The 19,325-nt window shown below is 36.1% G+C and overlaps 1 protein-coding gene across 8 annotated transcripts in view; it reads right to left on the reverse strand.

Annotated features, from left to right (window-relative positions):
* DZIP3 (DAZ interacting zinc finger protein 3) overlaps window positions 1-19,325 on the reverse strand; it is a 115,126-nt gene that overhangs the window by 18,934 nt on the left and 76,867 nt on the right. For all 8 annotated transcript variants that reach the window (XM_030801607.1, XM_003261776.3, XM_030801605.1 and 5 more), the window contains 7 exons: window positions 17,725-17,820; window positions 17,443-17,570; window positions 9,956-10,024; window positions 7,065-7,161; window positions 5,220-5,323; window positions 3,530-3,617; window positions 1,808-1,909 (listed from right to left, as the gene is read on the reverse strand). In XM_030801607.1, the coding sequence (XP_030657467.1) occupies window positions 1,808-1,909; window positions 3,530-3,617; window positions 5,220-5,323; window positions 7,065-7,161; window positions 9,956-10,024; window positions 17,443-17,570; window positions 17,725-17,820 (684 nt within the window). The remainder of the gene's footprint in view (window positions 1-1,807; window positions 1,910-3,529; window positions 3,618-5,219; window positions 5,324-7,064; window positions 7,162-9,955; window positions 10,025-17,442; window positions 17,571-17,724; window positions 17,821-19,325) is intronic.

Consider the following 19,325-nt stretch of genomic DNA (forward strand, 5'->3'; position numbering starts at 1 on the left):
TACTTAACTAAACCCAGGTAAGACATGTCAGACATAAGAAAGTCTCCAAAGGGATAAAAAGATCTGGAGGGTCTGGAGGTCAAGATTTGACTATGTTTGTCAGCTAAAGAATATCACCTGTATCAGACAGCCAAGACTTATATTGTTCTGGTTCCAGGAAACTCCAAACAATAGCTTCACAGTCTCTGGACCCATTTTATAGTTAAGAGCCATGGAAGAGTTTAACTACAATCCAAGGACAGTATTTTGAATATGGGCAGAAGGTTCAGTGTTTTTAGACACCCTACAAAAAAATACGTATTACTGCAGGGAATCTTTGGAATTTTTCTGGAACACATTCCTTATCAGAGTAGTTGGGTATGATGATGATCCAAGCCTAGAATAATAATGCCCATAATCCAGTGTTCCTAAAGAAACTGAATTGACCAAAAATATAAAAGGCAATACTATCATTCTAAACTAAAGCCCATGGTGTATATCCCATAATTCTTTTAGCTATAGATCCTGCTTTTGAAACAGTGTAACTGCATACAAATGATGTAATTTTTAAATTCTTTGTTATAGTCAACCATGAGGAGAAATAACATATTCAGGTTTCTATTATAAGCAGGAGTGGTGATATCAAAGTCATCTGTCCCCAAATATCTTACACTTTTCCTCTCTTCCTACTGCCAGATCTCTTAAGATAATAAAAATTGTCATCCAATGACACCGTCTTAAAAGGTCTTTTGGAAAGCTGTGTGAATTTACTGGGTTAGGGTGCTATGTTTCCCAGACATACAGGACAGGGATTAGTTTATCTGATTAAGATCCACTGGCCCCTAACAACGAGCAGACAAGGGGCAGAAGTGGAAGCTGTCCTTGCTGTTGAAGGTAGAATAGAATATAAAACTTCACAAAAAGAAAGTCTAAAGTAGAAGTGCAGAGGTGAGGTGCAGCCATGCAGGGTATTACATTGAGATGTTTCAGTCATCTCGTGCAGCGGTCCCCAATCTTTTTGACACCAGGGACTGGTTTCATTGAAGATAGTTTTTTCTTGAACTGGGGAGTGGAGATGGTTTTGGGAGAATTCAAGCACATTACATTTATTGTGCATTTTATTTCTAGTATTATTACATTGTAATATATAATAAAATAATTATATAACTCACTATAATGTAGAATTAGTGGGAGCCCTAAGCATGTTTTTCTGCAACTAGATAGTCCCATCTGGGGGTGATGGGAGACAGTGACAGATCACCAGGTACTAGATTCTCACAAGAAGCACATAACCTAGATCCTTCACATGCACAGTTCACAGTATGGTTCACACTCCTGTGACAATCTAGTGCTGCAGCTGATTTGACAGGATGTAGAGCTCAGGTGGTAATGTGAGCAATGGGGAGCAGCTGTACCTACAGATAAAGTTTTGCTTGTTCACCCACCACTCACCTCCTGCTGTGCACTGGTCCGTGGCCCAGGGGTTGGGGACCTCTGATCTAGTGGTAACATGAGGACACTGGGAAGTCTGAGTATTCATTATTTAGCTCCCACAAGGTAGGTGAAATAGGATGAGTGAGAAAATATTACTCTATGTATATCAAATGCTTCATTAAAATCCAGTGATACAACCTATCATATAGGCCTCACCCATCTAATTATATCATCTGGTGACTCGAAGGTATGGTCATAATTACAACTGATACTCACAATATGTGCCTATTCCATTTTGAACACATGTTAAACATACCATATATTCAGTGTTTCACAGCCCTTACCATTTTGTCAAAATGAAAAGGGCAATTATTCAAAATGTTGTATTTCTTACCAGTATCTCAGGACTGGGTGGTGGAGGAGGAAGCTGGACTGGAGGCAAGGTACTCAAGGCAAATCCTTGCTTGACTTTGTTTATTTGTTCATTGTACTGTGTCTGGTAGAAGAACACTAAAAATACTTTAGAGAACAACCAACTTTAAAGAGACAACATATGGGAATATCTGATGTAGTTTTGAATAATACAACATAAAAGAGTGGTTCTCAACCTGTCAGAAATAATATAAAAACAGGTTCTGACCAAAAAAAAAAAAATTCTATAGACCATCCCCACATGTAAACGGTTGTATTTTTAGGAGTCATTATTGGTTAATAAGAAACAGAGACACAGATAATCCACAGATCCTTGTGATAATTCCTCAGTGTTTCCAAAATTTTCAGCTCTAAAATAGGAACCACTGATACAAATAAAGAGACTAAAGATTCAAGAAGCTATAAATATTATACTGGCTAAAAAACAGAGGAAAAAATATATTTGTAACAAGCAGTTAAACTGCTTGCAAATGTTCATTTTAAAAACTGAAGGAAAAATTTCAGAGATTACTTATTAAATTCTACATTGTGTTTATCTCACAATCTGTAACTCTAGCTTGTTCTAGCTCCGTATACATTTTATTCTCTTGGATTCTGACAAAAACTCCAACCTGGAAGTTTAACAACACGTTTTCAACATTTTTTGGCATTGTCCCCACTTTTGCTTACCATATTATTTTGTAAAGAACCCATAAGAACTGGGAAGGAAAGTCTTATAAAACAAAACATTTAGAAACTTCTGCATGGAGGACATGTGCTTGGAAGAAAACATGGGGCAGGTCTTTTGAGGCAAAAATTTTGAAAAAACCCAACAGAAACACTAAGCATCACTAAAGACTGAGTAAGAAAGAGTTTGGAGAGAAACAGTGAAAACCCCCAAGGGAGCTGGACAAATATCCAGTTGCTTTTGGCACTTCACAACGGAATGACAATGCTTTTTTTTTGCTGATAATGTTGTGAAATCACATAAAAAAATCATTATATATCAACCTTAGTATATAAATATAAAAAGATTCTAAAACAAAATCAATTAATAAATATTCAGTGGATTATGTCTTTAGATTACCTGTATCATGGTCCTACACCAGTACTTAGGAATTTACTATTTTGCATTATGGAATAATTACATAAAAAGTTAGATTGAAAATAAATACAGGCCTACTTGATTTTCCTTTTTATTCTGTAAACACATTATTACTCAGACCGCATTAAAACATTTAGTTTTTATTCCAATTTTTGTTTTAGAGACGGAGTCTCACTCTATTGTCCAGGCTGTAGTACAGTGGTATGATCATAACTCACCATAACCGTGAGCACCTGGCTCAAGTGATCCTCTCGCCTTGGCTCCCAAAATGCTGGGATTATAGGCATGAGCCACTGTGCCTGGCCAAAACATTTAGTTTTGATTGGGGCACTGTTAGCTTTGAAATTCTAGGAAAGCTAGGTGTGAGGGCACAATTTTTGAGTTTATTTTCTTGACTAAGGATATAAAAGACTACACGTGTGAGTCTAGGATGTTATCTACAACCAACCACATGGAAGTAATCTCAAAGTGAAGGCATAAACTTTTATAACTAAAATGGAAAATATGTTCTTCCTTAAATTTTTCTACTAATATGTCTTCTAACTTTTACACCACCTATAACATTAAGCCAATTTTCTCTAAATATACTTCAGGACTTACCCTGAGGAATGCAATCTTGTTTCTAACATCTGCCACAATGGCATTCCAACTGTCTACCGCAGCCTTTAATTGAAGTGATTCTAGGTTGCTGTTGTAGAAAAGAAGACACAAAAGAAAGCTCTTTCTTTTTATAACACTTAGGTTTCCAAACATGTCTATCATGCTTTCTAGCATATATGTCAACAAAAAACAAAATTACCCCCATCACCAACAATTACTTCAAATGGACATAAAAAGGTATGGCCAGGTTTGTTACTAAAAATAATAACAAAAACAGTAATAAAAAAATCATTTTTCAAGAGCAAATAAAACTGATGCTTCCAGAACAAGTTTTTTTCTATCTTGATGATGTATTTTTAGTACATATTATAAAACCTTTGTAAGGAATCTTTCCAATGAAGCAGGAAAGCCTTAGTAATCTAATACAGTGGTGTTCTCTAAAATGTTGACCCATGCTGGAAGCAAGTTTTGGACTATCTTCACATTAACTCTGACATCAAAAAGCCATGGTTGGCCTATATGGCTCCTTTGCAAATTAGAAAAAGATAATGTCTCTGGGAGGATAAATTAGAAATACCTTCTAGATGGGTACGAACTAGGTTACTGCCTTTATATAGTACATAAATTGCACAAACAATAGTTTTATCAACTCATGCCTACCAAATGACTTAACAAAAGTAGGAACAACTATGAAGTCATTAGGGTCTATTATCTCTAGAAAAGAGATTTCATATGGCCTTTTAAAAGGTTCTATCCATTATGACATCCCACGCCAGTATCACCCAGCCCAACAATTTTATAAGAGCTGAACAAGTTATCACTAACATAATCTCATACAAAGAAGTTCCACAATATCCTAATGTATAGAGCACTCTTTCTTCTTCTAGTAAGCAAAAACAGACTGATCATTTACAACAGTACTTCCCTGACTTGAGTGCACATCAGTATATCCTGATAATCTTGCTGAACATCAAAGACTCTGATTCTTTAGAATGAAAGAACAATGCTGATTATTAAAATAATAATCATTTAAAAATAATGATGCCTGGGTCCCAGAGATTCTAATTTAATTAATTCTTTAAGTTTTGTGTACCCCATGAGATTATAAATTTAAGGAGAATTTCATGCGACCTGTTCAATATTTGAAAATTACTCTATAATTACTATAAAAGCATAGCAGAAAACTATCTTTGACATACGATTTAGGTGTTAATACTGATGTTTCCCTCAACATATTCCGTAGATGTTTAAAATCAGGCATTATAAAGGAAAACAATTAGAAAAAAAGTCTTCCAATTAGAATCCACCTTGTTTCTTAAGTATCTGGTGTTCATGTATGTCTCTGAGACTTTTGATCTACTTCACTACAGAGGAAGGGAAAAAATCTTTCAGCAGCTATTATTGTACATAGTACTCAGTAGACTTCTCAGTGCTTCAGCAGAAGCAGCCAAGTACAAGCATCAAAGTAACTAAATGACTTTTGAGGCTTAAAAAAAAAACAACAAGAGCTTCTGGTAAAAGGAATTTCAGGGGGAAAAAAACGAAAAAAAAAAAAAAAGAGAACCCACAAGAGCTTCTTTAAGAACTCTGATGTCACATATGTAAAACACATCACAGATTACATTCAACCGTGCAGACACTTGCTAACATCTCTAAAATTAAGATGCATTAAGGAAGAGGGAAAGGTTACCTTGCTGCCATGTGAGTCACCCTGGCAAGCTGATTGAGACATTCCTTTTCAGTCTGCTCTAGATGAAGCAAACCAAAATCCCTACGACACTGTAAGAAATACACCTACAGGTTTTTGAGAGAAAGAGAAAGAAGTTGAAGGTGTGCTTGTAAAGGAACATTCTCTTCTCAATCATCTCAAGTAAATTTAAAGCTATTTCTCAATTTCTTCCAACAGCATCTAGGTTCCTTGACCAAGATACATTACAAAAGCTTTTAAATCAATGCCACCTCTGCAATTCTAATTTCCTTATTTAATGGTTACTAGGTTGGTAAACATTCTAGATCATGTCTTTTCAAATTTGCACTCATACTGGAATCATCTCAGAAACTTTCAAAAATGGTGCCTTGGTCCCAGATATTCTAATTTGATTGATACTGAGTATAGCTTGGGCATTGGCATTTTTAAAAGCTCTCTGGTAATTCTAACATGCAGTAAAGTTTGAGAACACTCTTGCTATCTATTTTTTTGTCATCGATGAAGAGGTAATAATAAGACCATACAGAAAGACAGAAACGGGCTTGGGAGATTACGTAGTTCAGTGTCTCTCGCAGCAGGAATCCTTTCCATATCACTACTTGCAGTCATTTAGCCTCTGTTTTTTACTACTAAACACTCAGTATTCACTAAAATACACTGTTGGACAGCATTAAGTATCAGAAAGTTCTTTCTTTCTAAAATTAATAATAGAAGCACAAAGAAATTTACTGATGGCCGGGCGCGGTGGCTCAAGCCTGTAATCCCAGCACTTTGGGAGGCCGAGGCGGGTGGATCACAAGGTCAGGAGATCGAGACCATCCTGGCTAACATGGTGAAACCCCGTCTCTACTAAAAAAATACAAAAAATTAGCCGGGCGTGCTGGTGGGCGCCTGTAGTCCCAGCTACGCGGGAGGCTGAGGCAGGAGAATGGCGTGAACCCAGGAGGCAGAGCTTGCAGTGAGCCGAGATCGTGCCACTGCACTCCAGCCTGGGCGACAGAGCAAGACTCCGTCTCAAAAAAAAAAAGAAATTTACTGATTAAAAACAATAAAAAACACTATACAAACGAGCTTTTAAAGTAATCTGAACTGTTTCTTTTGTTAAAGCTAGTACCCCAACAGTATTCTTCACGAATTTTTGGTTCAGATACTACTTCTTGGTTGCTGACTTCCAGGATCCCAAGTACTCTGCTAGAGAACAGAGCTTACCTATGACAGAGGTGGAAGGTTTGCAGTGCTTTTAATGTCAGTGATCTCTCCAAAAATGTGAATCTTACTGTATATCAAGTTTTGTTATGTATAAATAAAAATTACATACACACATACAATCTTATTTCTTTTGAGCAACCCTAGCTGTGGTGTTCTAACTTAGAAAAAGTGGGCAGTCTGAAAAGTTGGTTTTTTACATTCAGGTGTATGATGTGTAAGTATTTTTGTAAGATCTATATTGGAAGTAGCAGACAAAGAAGATATTGTGGCAGCAGTAAAATGCTATTATTAGAAGTTTGGCTTAGTGACTTGGCTTCATGAGAATTTCCCCAAGATGTCTGTATTTGCTATACATACTGTAACAGACCAATTTCTTCAAGTCATTGGGGGAAAACAACATAAGATCATCAAAACTGAAGTATTCACACATGATATGCCAATGAGTCAAAAAAGCACAAGACTTTCAACTATTTTCCTGGCTGATCCTAAGATGTCTTATTTCTGTTTATACAAAAAACAATCTTTCACAAATTCTTTAGTATGGTGGTATACAAGTAAAACTTTTCCCTTCACCCCATACCCCTGTCCCCGTTTTGTTTTGTTTTGTTTTGTTTTTACCTCGGCTGTTAAAGCTCTGCTAGTTTCTGCATTCAGTTTGCTTACGCATGTTTTCATTGTGCTTTCCAGATTATGTTTTTCCATTTCCCACTGAGATCTGAAATACATGATCGTTAAAGACTCTGCAATATCACATCGAGCACAGCCTTTTTCATCTAATTCAGGAGGAAGAAAGATAAGTTATACAATCAGTAGGAAATTATTTCTTGGAAAAGTATATAGCACATAGAAACAAGGGAAGATATTGTTCAATCCCTACTGTTATCCTTTACTATCAAGAGAAGTTTTATCAGGGCATAGGTTATGATTCAAAACTTGCCTGTGAAATCAAGTTGTCTGAGGATGAATCTTAGCTCCACAACTTATTAATTGTAAAACCCCTGGGCAAGTGCAATGAACTGAATGTTTGTGTTCCCCCAAAACTCATATGTTGAAATCTTAACCCCCAAAGTGATGGTATTAGGAGGTGGTACCTTTGGGAGATGATCAGTCATAAGGGCGGAACTCCAATGAATGGAATTAATGCCCATTTAAAAAAGGCCTGAGAGAGCTCCCTTGCCTGCCTTCTGCTATGTGAAGTTACAGTGGGAAGACGGCTGTCTATGAGGAAGTGGATCCTCACCAGATATCAGATAGGCTGCTACCTTGATCTTGGACTTCCCAGCTTCCAGAACTGTGAGAGATACAATTCTATTTTTATAAGCCACCCAATCAATGGTATTTTGACAGAGCAGTTCAACCTAAGACAGCAAGCTATTTAATTTCTCTATACCTCAGTTTCCTCACATGTAAAAATGAGGAAAATGGAAAAAATGGTACTACTTACCTCAAAGAGCTGTTGTGAAAATTAATTCAGATAATATAAAGCACTTTGTGTTTGGCACATAATAAGCACTAAATAAATGTTAGCTAGTATCATGATTAATAAGTTCTACATAAAATTTCTATAAGCTTTTTTGTAACCCAATGATAGTAACCACATAGGTTTTTATTATCCCTGTCATTACATGAAGTCACTGCATTAAAATATTTGACTGGTTATTTCAGTGCTTAACATTCAACATTTTTGAATGAAAGCAAACCCTACAGTTTGAGAGGGAAGGAGGGAGATGATAGTAAAGACATTGTTTACGAAGGACATTAGGTAAATGGTTACCTATGAGGTTCCTTTTTTAATCTATCCCATCTCAGCTTCCTACACTTGAGTCCCAGAATTCTATAAGCATACAAACCAAATTCTAAATTTAATGAAAACAATTAATTGAAAATACAGCATTATAATAGAGACTGTCACAAAGGCCGTCCTCGATGTTTTATTATCAGAAACACTTGGATACTTGAGGACCTAACAAACATCGATGAGAAACTTGATAACAGTACATTATAAATATCATTAAGGCTGGACTTTTTTGAGGAGAAAAAAATAAAATCTTCAAGCAGATATATTAACACAAAAGGAATTAATTATTATACCATTAAATGTTATGTAAAATTTGCCTAAAAGAAAAAATTACAAATTGGACTTCATCAAATTAAGTTTTGTGCTTTAAATGACATTAAGAAAATGAAAAGGCAACCCACAGAATGAGAGTATTTGAAAATCATGTATCCAGTAAGGGACTTGTATCTGATAAGGGACAAGAACTCTTAAAACTCAACAATAAAAAGACAATCTAATTTTTAAAATGGGCAAAGGATTTAATAGACATTTCTCCAAGAAGATACATAACTAGCCAATAAGCACATGAAAAGATGCTCAACATAATCAGTCAGTGGGAAAATGCAAATCAAAACCACATTTATATACTACTTCACATACAATACAATGGGTAAAATAAAGACGTAATCTAACAAGTGTAACAAATGTTGATCAGAATGTGGAGAAATTGAAACCCTCATAACACTGTTTATAGGATTATAAAATGGTGCAGCTACTTGGAAAACAGTTCGGCAATTCCTCAAAAAGTTAAACATAAAGTTGACTGATCACCAAGCAATTCTACTCCTTGGTACATACCCAAGAAATACAAAAACATGTCCACAAATCTGTATATAAATATTGATAACAGTATTCATAATAGCCAAACAATGGAAACAAGCCAAATGTCCATCAACTGATGAAAAATAAAATAAGGTATAGCCAAGGAATGGAATATTATTTATCCATAAAAAGGTATGAGTAATGATACATGCTACAACATGGATGAATTCTGAAACTATGTTAAGTGACAAATGTTACTCACAAAAGGCTATATATTATATGATCCAATTTATATGAAATGTCCAGAAGAGGCAAATCCATACAGACAGAAAATAAATTAGTGGTTGCCAGAAGCTAGAGGAGGGGAGAATAGGGAATGACATCTAATGGGTTTCTTTTTTGGAGTGATAAGAATGTTCTGGAAATAGATGGTGATGACTGTAAACCTCTGTGAATATTCTAAATCAATAAATTGTATATTTTAACAGAGATAATTTTATGCTATATGAAATGTATTTCAAAAAGGTGCTATTAAAAAAAATTCCCACAGGCAAAACAGATGAATAAGAATAAAACTTGGCCAGTTTCATAAAGCAGTCACACCTAATAGTATTGATTGGGGTAACTCTTAAGGTCTAGTCTCTGGCAGTAGTTTGTTCTGGGACTATAACTTTGCTGATACAGATTCTTCTAGCAGTTTTCTAGAGTCAGAGCTAAAGTGACCATACCTCCCTATTTGCCTAAGATACTCCCAGTTTACACCTTTTGTCCCAGTGTATTATTAATACTCTTCAATATCAGCCTCAAAAGTACCCCAGTTTGAATGATAAATTACATCGATATGCCAGCCAGAAAGTGTTGAGTGAAATAGTTTGAGAGAGTGCACCCAAAGAAAAAGCAAAGTTTGTACCTTTTCATAGAAAGTTGCTCTTTAAGGTTCTTGATTTCATTATCTTTAGCATGGATTTGACGCTGTAATCTAAGCAAACAAGCAAGAAAGTCAAAAGATGTTAGAAATTATTTCTCATTAACACAGTCAGAACAGCTCTAACTACAGCTGTGGAGGAGACAAAATATGTCCATTTGGGGCCACAAATCTTGAGCCTGAATACAACTGAACTTCTCTACCTGGTCCTTTTGAAATGTATCTTGTTTCTGATGTCTGATTTACTGACTTCCCAAAGAAAGGGGAACTAAGTTCTAATTCAGTAAATTAGAAAGCAAAAGAGAAGTGTTATCTTGCATCCTCAGTGCAATGACTTGGAAAAATGTCTCTAGCTCTTCATGCTTCAGCTTACCTACTAGAAAACAGAGATGGTATCTTCTGATTTTCTAAGCCTGTTGTGAGATTGAGAACTTTAAGTTCCTTAAAGTGGTATTATATCAAGTCATGCAAACTATGAAAGATTTAAGGTCTAAAGGAAATCAAACCTTAAATATTGAAGTGATGAGGCTGTGTGCAAATGCAAATTTTAATTAAAACTATGAATTATCACCTGGGGGTCACTCACATGATCTTATCATGGAAAGAATGGGTAAAAATTTTGTATAAATCAGAATCTATAGCCTGTGATCAGCTTCGAAATTAATATGTAAGAAACTAAGAGAAACGCACATACTTTTTGGTTGACATATATTCACATACCATTTCTGATGTTCCTCCCTTATGCTGCTGTATTTCTTTTCACAACCAAGCTTTTACATAAACCTAGTAATTAGCTTCAATATGAAAAGATTTATAATAAAAGCACATTTCTCTTTAAGTCTCTAACATGTTTAAACTCTTGGGATAAATAGTTTTGGTTGGAATAATATTTCTTTGAAACGACAACTTTAATGTTGGATGGATTGCTCACTACCAGATTTCAGAGACTACCCATTCACCTTTATTCTAAGCTTCTTAGAAGACTTAGAGACTTACAGTTAATGTTTTGTTGGTCTGAGAATGCAGTGAAAAGAAACTAGATCTCTTTCTGTACAAAAGAGGTCATGTTCTCAAGTGAAATATTAAGAAATACAAGCTTCATTACTGTAATATATAGAAATATGTTGACAGAGTTGAAAAGCAGTAAAATTTGTAAGACTGACATCTTGTTTTCCTTTGTATACTTCCATTACTTCAATATTTTACCCAGCTCTAGTTTAGAGTGGGCAATGAGAGTAGACATAACTAGTGGGGAATTCAGAACACCTAGACTCTTAAACAACAGAGGATAAGGTAGGCATAGTTCTTATTATCCAGCTCAGATAAGAGCCAGCTACATATGTTCAGGCAGTCTTAACTTCTCAGTCTTTTTCTCATGTTTAATATAACAGAATGAAATTACCAGATTTTCTTTCTAAAAAATCTAAAGTTCTCAAGTTAACTCTAGCTGACTATCAAGTTTTATTATAGACTGTTGACAGCAGTTTCTTGACATATTATTAACTGCTTATTGTAGTTTATCCAAAGTAAGTCACTTCCATAAAATTTTCTTTGTTAACACTATCATCAACAAATATTTGCCAAACATTTACTGCACATACCAAATTGAATTAGGCCAAAAAAACCACACCATTTTTTGCTTTCTAATCTCCATATTCTAAGATGAAAGAAGCCAACATTTACAATTAAAGAATATTTATATTTTATCACATACTCTTGGGCAATGTTCAGATGAATTAAATGAAGAAAACGTTCAAAAGCTTATATGAGAACACAGAGTAGTCATTATGTCCATTCTGCCTTGATGCCCTGTCTTTTCTTCCATCTCATCCCAGCTAACCTTCAATGCCTAGGTTCAGTACTATGTCTTTAATAAAGTTCTTCATTGAAGGAAGTTCCTTATCACAACAATCAAAAAAGTATTCTCTCTACCCTACAAAATTTCCACTAAGTATACTCTTGTTTGACGGTTTTTCATTATGTACTTTTTAAAATAGTTAAACTTTTTATTTTGAGATAATTGTAAATTCATATGCATGTATAAGAAATAATACACAAAGAACTCACGTATCCTTTCCCCAATTTCTCCCAATGGTAACATCTTGCAAAACTACTGTATAATACCATAACCAGAATATTGATGGTAATACAGTCAAGATACTGAACCGTTCTATCACCACAGGGATCCTTCATTTTGCCCTTTTAAAGCCATAACCACTTCCCTTCCACTCTCATCCCCTTCTTATAACCTTGGAACCACTAATCTGTTTTCCATTTTTATAATTTTGTCATTTCAAGAATGTTCAGCAAATGGAAACATATATAAGCTTTTGGAACTGGCTTTTTTCATTCAGCATAATTTTCTGATGTCTGCAGTGTTTGTAGTATTTGCAGTGATATCACTGTTTCATTCCAGATGGTAGTAATTTATGTCTTTTATATTGTCAGTCTTGCTAGAGGTTTGTCAATTTTATTGACCTTTTCAAAGATACAGCTTTTTGTTTCACGGATTTTCTCTACTATTTTTCTTTTTCCAACTCATTCTTTCTCAGTTTCTTTTTTTTTTTTGTAATGGAGCCTTGCTATGTTGCCCATGCTGAACTGTAACTCCTGGGTTCAAGCCATCCTCCCATCTCAGCCTCTCAAGTAGCTGGGACTACAGGTGTGCACCACTGCATCCTGCTTCCATTATTTCTAATCTTTATAATTTATTTCCTCCTGCTTGCTTTGAGTCTATTTTGGTTTTCTTTTTCTGGGATCTTGAAGTGGCAGCTTGGATTATCCACTGAAGACTTTTCTCTTTTTCTAATGTGTGTATTTAGTGTTATAATCTCAGCACCGCCTCAGCTGTGTGGCACAAATTTTGACGTACTGTATTTTCATGTAAATTCAATGTATTTTCTCTTGAGATCTCTTCGACCCATGGATTATTTAGACATGGGTTGCGTAGTTTCCAGGCCTTTGGAGGTTTCTTGGTATCTCTCCGTTACTGATGTCTAATTTGACTCCACTGTGACCTGAGAACATGCTTTGTATGATTTCAACTCTGAAATTTGTTGTTGAGGTTTGTTTTATGGCCCAGGATATTGTCTATCTTGGTAGATACATCCTGTGGTCACTTGAAAGCATGTGTATTCTACTGTTGTCTGGTGGGGTGTTCTATAAATATCAGTTAGGTCCTGCTGGTTGATGGTGGTTATTGAGGTCTTCTATATCCTTGCTGATTTTCTGTTTAGCAGTACTGTAAATTGAGAGTGGAGTTCGAAGTGTTCAATTATAATGGTAAACTTTTCCATTTCTCCTTTCAGCTCTATCAGGTTTTACTTCATGTGTTTTGAGGCTGTTTTTGGTACATATACCTTGAGGTTCTTGTGGATTGATCCTTTCATCATTATGTAACATCCCTCTTTGTGTCCAACAGTCTTCTTTCTTCTGAAGTCCATTTAATCTGATTTTAATATAGCCACTTTCACTTTTTTAATAAACGTCTGCATGATATATCCCTAGCTTTGTTCTCATTTAGGTGCCTTTACCCTCCTCACTTTTTGAATATATTGTGTTTCTTCTACATACATTGAATTCCAAGAGATGGTGTTAAAATTTTTGCTTCAACCATCAAATATGATTTAAGAAATTAATAAAGAGTAGGACAACTTATTATTTATCTTACTCTTTACTCATTCTGATGGTCTTCTTTCCTTTCTGAAGTTTCAAGCTTCTACTATATATATATATATTTTTAAAGTTTGAGACCTTCCTATAGCCATTCTTTAATGGTAAGATATATGAATTTGCTAGCAATAAATTCTTAAAATTTTCCATTGTCTGAGACTGTCTTTATTTCCTTCTATTCCTACAGAATATTTTTTGCTAAATACAGGATTCATGGTTCTGATCTTTTCTTTCGGTAACTGAATAAACTGCCACTTCATTCTGGCCTTCATGGTTTCAAATGAAAAATCTATTGTCATTCAAATTACTGTTCTCATAAGTAATGTTTTTCTCTGCCTGTTTTCAAGCCTTTTCTTTGTCTTCTGTTTTTAGACGTTAAGTTATGATGTGTCTTAGCATGGATTTGAGTTTTTGCTATTTGGGGTTCACTTAGTTTCTAAATTTGTAAATTTATACATTTCATCAAATTTGGGAAAATTTCAGTATTTTTTTGAATACTTTTTCAGTCTCTCTCTCATTCTGCTCTGTTTTTGAAATTCCAGTGACAAGTACTTTAAGCTCTTTTGTTATTGGCTCAAAGGTCCTTTAGACTCTTTTTAATTTTTTTCTCCCAGTCTATTTTCTCTTCGTTCTTCAGATTGAGTTCATTCTATTCACCTGTCCCCAAGTTAACTGACTCAATCCTCTGTCATCTCCACTTTACTAGTGGTTATATCCAGCAAATTTTAATTTCAATTACTGTATTTTCTAGTATATAATTTCCATTCTTTATTATAACTTATTTCCTTACTGAGATATTCTAGGTTTTCATTTGTCTCCAGATTATTCAATTTTGTTGAAGCATTTTTATGATGGTTGCTTTAAAATCTTTGTCAGATAATTCCAATATCTGAATAATATTAATACTGTCATTTGTTGGTCTTTTGTCTTTCTTGTCTGAATTTCCTGGTTCTTGGTATGATCTATGTTTTCTAATGTAGCCTAGTTATTTTGAATATTATGAGACTCTGGGTTCTAGTTAATCTTTCTATTTTTAGCAGGCAGTCTCCTGTTGAGGTGTAATGTAAAAGCCAAGGAGGTGTGTATGCATGGCTTTGCACTGAGCTCTACCAAAAGCACCCCAGGAAAAGTGGGCACTGACTCACATTGCCTCAATGCAGACGAGAGGTGTACAAGTTCAGCTCCCCTCCCAGTCCAACTGACACCTTCCCATGAAAGTGGAGCACCAGCCCACACTGTCTTTTTGCCTCCAAGTGGAATATAAGATCAGCTCCTTGCTGGGCCCTGCTGACATTAGGAAAGGAGAAAGCAAAGGACTGACAGTACTTTGTTGCTGCAGGGTGGAGGTAGAAGTTCAGCTCCCTGTTGTGCCCTTCTGGCACCAGCTGAGGGAAGGGTGGAAAAGGGAATGCCAACTAGCCCCATGGGTGAAGACTTAATTCCTAGTGAGAGGGAGTAAGGATGAAGCCTAGTATTGACTAGTTTTGTCTCAGACTGGCTTAAGTAACATTGGTGCTGGGTAGCAGTAGAGGTTCAGCTTTCAGCTGGACCACACTGACACACCCTGACAGAGGAATTAAATCACTGTCTCCTTCTCCGCAGTGGAACTTGGAAGTCAGCTGCTTGCTTAGTATTGCCAACACTACCCCAGCAGGAAAATAGGATTGCTGCTACTTACTTATATTAGGTGGGAGAATCAGCGTGTACTGCCTACTTCCAAGGGGTGGTGTGGGACCACTGGTGTGTGGCTGCAGTAGGGTGGGTATTGTCAAAAAGCCTTTCTATTGTTATAATTTCCTTTTACTGATCCTTTGGCTAGAAGGGACGGGCTTTTCTAGAGTTTTTCTTCCCCTGTGGTTATTAGCAATTCCAGGTTGAAGGCTTCTGCAGTGTCCCGAGATATATGGGAGGCAAAAGAGAAAATTTACTGCCAGCTCATTCCTCAAGTCTCAATGTCTTTAGACAGCATGCTTTCTTATTCCATCTTCTAGAGTGTTCCTATGCTTGTCTGTTGTGCTAGATCCAGGGTGTTTAAGTTTCAAGAAGAAACAGCTGTGAGGAATGGGACTATACATCTTGGTGGACCTGGAAGTCTCTGTTTTATGTAATTTTATCCTTACATGTTAATCTACACTCTCCATTAGATCATAATGAATGTCTCACACATCTTGGTATCTTCTACATGTGCCTTCCGTAGGTTTTCTAATATAGTAGGCCCTTGATAAATGTTTGGTGAATGCCCAACACGAAATGTTCATTTTGTGAAGACATATGAATCACCGAAAGTGGACTGCTTATAGCCTGAAGCATGTAAGAGTGTATGGGTCAGCAGTAAAGAGTTGCGGAGGGATATCTTCAGATGGAAGAGAGGCAGCTCATCTGCATTGATGGCAATGCTTTTCTAATCTGTGATATTATATGACATATTTCTGGATTGGTCATCCCCTTTAGGCTAAAAGATGAAGTTTTGAATGCTGAAGTACAGTTTCTTTTTTCTTTTTCTTGAGACAGAGTTTTGCTCTTGTTCCCCAGACTGGAGTGCAATGGCACGATCTCAGCTCACCGCAACCTCTGCCTCCCGGGTTCAAGCGATTCTCCTGCCTCAGCCTCCTGAGTAGCTGGGATTACAGGCATGCGCCACCATGCCTGGCTAATTTTGTATTTTTAGTAGAGATGGGGTTTCTCCATGTTGGTCAGGCTGGTTTCGAACTCCCAACCTCAAGTGATCCACCCGCCTCAGCCTCCCAAAGTGCTGGGATTACAGGCATGAGCCACCGTGTCTGGCCTAAAGTAAAGTTTCTTAGGTGATTGCAGCCAGCTTCGTTTGTCTAAGTTTTCTTAAGTCCTCACAGCCTTCTGAACTTGAAGGATCTCTCTAACTCTAGTCAGGGTAAGTCTGACAATGTGAGTGAAATTATGTTGTCAGAACTATGGCATCTAGTTCTTCCTGATAACCCCTTCATGTGGTAGATATAATATATGAGAGAAAAATTAAAACCTAAATCTCTGGCAAATATTTCCCCAATTTTATAAGAAATATCTTGGACTCCCCACTCGAAGACATTCGAAGCACTTTTCTATTCTCCCTATCAGCATTCTAGAAACTGCAATGGATTTTAAACTAGACTTCTTGGATGGCTGGTGTCTTATGGTATTACTGTTTATTAAAATAATGTGCTACAAACTATGCTACTATTTAAACAAATACAGGTTGGAAGCAGTGATTAGTACAAAAAGAACAAAGCAGGTTACTAATTTTTCCCTAAGTCAGTCAGAATTTTTGATCTGAAGGCATTTAATACTTCAGGTTTAGGAGAAAAGAGATTGGGGTAAGGGGGGAAAGAATCTCCCCCAGTCAAACAAACAAACAAAAAGATTTGTTTTCAATCTCGCAGGCTTAGAACACAAATGAGAGACCAACATAAAAATACACTCAACTGATTCCTTGGTGTCTTTAAGGAATGTATTCACATACTATAAAGAAATAGCCAATCATTGGTCACATTTTTACAAACTAGAGTCACGACCTGAAAGTTAATTATCTTTCTCATGTAATTCTATTATCTTAACACTTGTTCAGCCAATACATGAAAAGCTTGATATATAGTGTGAGTAGCTGCTTATTTCTCAATCCAGTTGTCAAGACAAAAATATGGTTGGTTTTTAAACAAATGCAGTCCTGTGGTTGGAGTTCCTAATGTGTAGTCACAGTGCCACCTAGTGGTTATGCAGGGATTAACTATTAAAGATACTGTTTATTACGGAGCAGAATTTCCCTTTATCAAAAGATTTACACTTACTTGGAAACCTTATTGATTCCAAAAGCCACTTGTTGATTAAGAGATGCGATAATTTTGTCTTTCTTTTTAATCTGCATTTGGTTTTCTTGCCACCGAAAAGTCATTGTTCTCAACTGTCTTTTGAAATCCTGATCAATAAAAAATATTTCACATAATTATGTTCAAGTCACCAGAAATTGAAAGAAAAAAGCAAACTAAGTTCTTTTCAAACAGAAAGCACCAGTAAGTTTAATATTTGAAATACTTCTCACTTCCCTCAGATCTAATGGCAAAAATACTTACTTCACACTGATAGTGCAATTTATAAAGCTGCCTTTGACAAGCAAGTCTTTCCTTTTCAGTTTCTCCATAGTCTGTAGTTACTTTGCCAGCTGAGCCCTATTGAGCACAGGAAATATGCATGTATTATTTTCCTCTAAAAAAATATTTTAGTTATTTGAAAGGGATTTAAAGTTGCCATCTAACTTCTTTCACTTTTTTTGTCTCAAGTCAAACACCCAATTTAGATAAACCCACCTCCCCTCATTTATAGCATTTAATAAACAGTACCAGTTACTTGCCTCTTGCTGCTACTGCTGGATACCACTACCAGCATGATTACCATTTCTTTTTATTATTATTATTATACTTTAAGTTTTAGGGTACATGTGCACAACGTGCAGGTTTGTTACGTATGTATACATGTGCCATGTTGGTGTGCTGCACCCATTAACTCGTCATTTAGCATTAGGTATATCTCATAATGCTATCTCTCCCCCCTCCCCCCACCTCACAACAAGCCCCAATGTGTGATGTTCCCCTTCCTGTGTCCATGTGTTCTCATTGTTCAATTCCCACCTATGAGTGAGAACATGTGGTGTTTGGTTTTTTGTCCTTGCAATAGTTTGCTGAGAATGATGGTTTCCACCTTCATCCATGTCCCTACAAAGGACATGAATGCTTCATTTTTTAGGGCTGCATAGTATTCCATGGTGTATATGTGCCACATTTTCTTAATCCAGTCTATTGTTGTTGGACATTTGGGTTGGTTCCAAGTCTTTGCTATTGTGAATAGTGCCGCAATAAACAGATGTGTGCATGTGTCTTTATAGCAGCATGATTTATAATCCTTTGGGTATATACCCAGTAATGGGATGGCTGAGTCAGATGGTATTTCTAGTTCTAGATACCTGAGGAATTGCCACACTAACTTCCACAGTGGTTGAACTAGTTTACAGTCCCACCAACAGTGTAAAAGTGTTCCTATTTCTCCACATCCTCTCCAGCACCTGTTGTTTCCTGACTTTTTAATGACTGCCATTATAACTGGTGTGAGATGGTGTCTCATTGTGGTTTTGATTTGCATTTCTCTGATGGCCAGTGACGACGAGTATTTGTTCATCTGTCTTTTGGCTGCATATATGTCTTCTTTTGAGAAGTGTCTGTTCATATCCTTCACCCACTTGTTGATGGAGTTTTTTTCTTGTAAATTTGTTTGAGTTCATTGTAGATTTGGATATTAGCCCTTTGTCAGATGAGTAGATTGCAAAAATTTTCTCCCATTCTGTAGGTTGCCTGTTCACTCTGATGGTAGTTTCTTTTGCTGTGCAGAAGCTCTTTAGTTTAATTAGATCCCATTTATCAATTTTGGCTTTTGTTGCCATTGTTTTTGGTGTTTTAGACATGAAGTCCTTGCCCATGCCAATGTCCTAGGTTTTCTTCTAGGGTTTTTATGGTTTTAGGTCTAACATTTAAGTCTTTAATCCATCTTGAATTAATTTTTGTATAAGATGTAAGGAAGGGATCCAGTTTCAGCTTTCTATATGGCTAGCCAATTTTCCCAGCACCATTTATTAAATAGGGAATCCTTTCCCCATTTCTTCTTTTTGTCAGGTTTGTCAAAG

The sequence above is a fragment of the Nomascus leucogenys genome, chromosome 21 (assembly GCF_006542625.1).
Source record: "Nomascus leucogenys isolate Asia chromosome 21, Asia_NLE_v1, whole genome shotgun sequence".
Lineage (NCBI taxonomy): Eukaryota > Metazoa > Chordata > Mammalia > Primates > Hylobatidae > Nomascus > Nomascus leucogenys.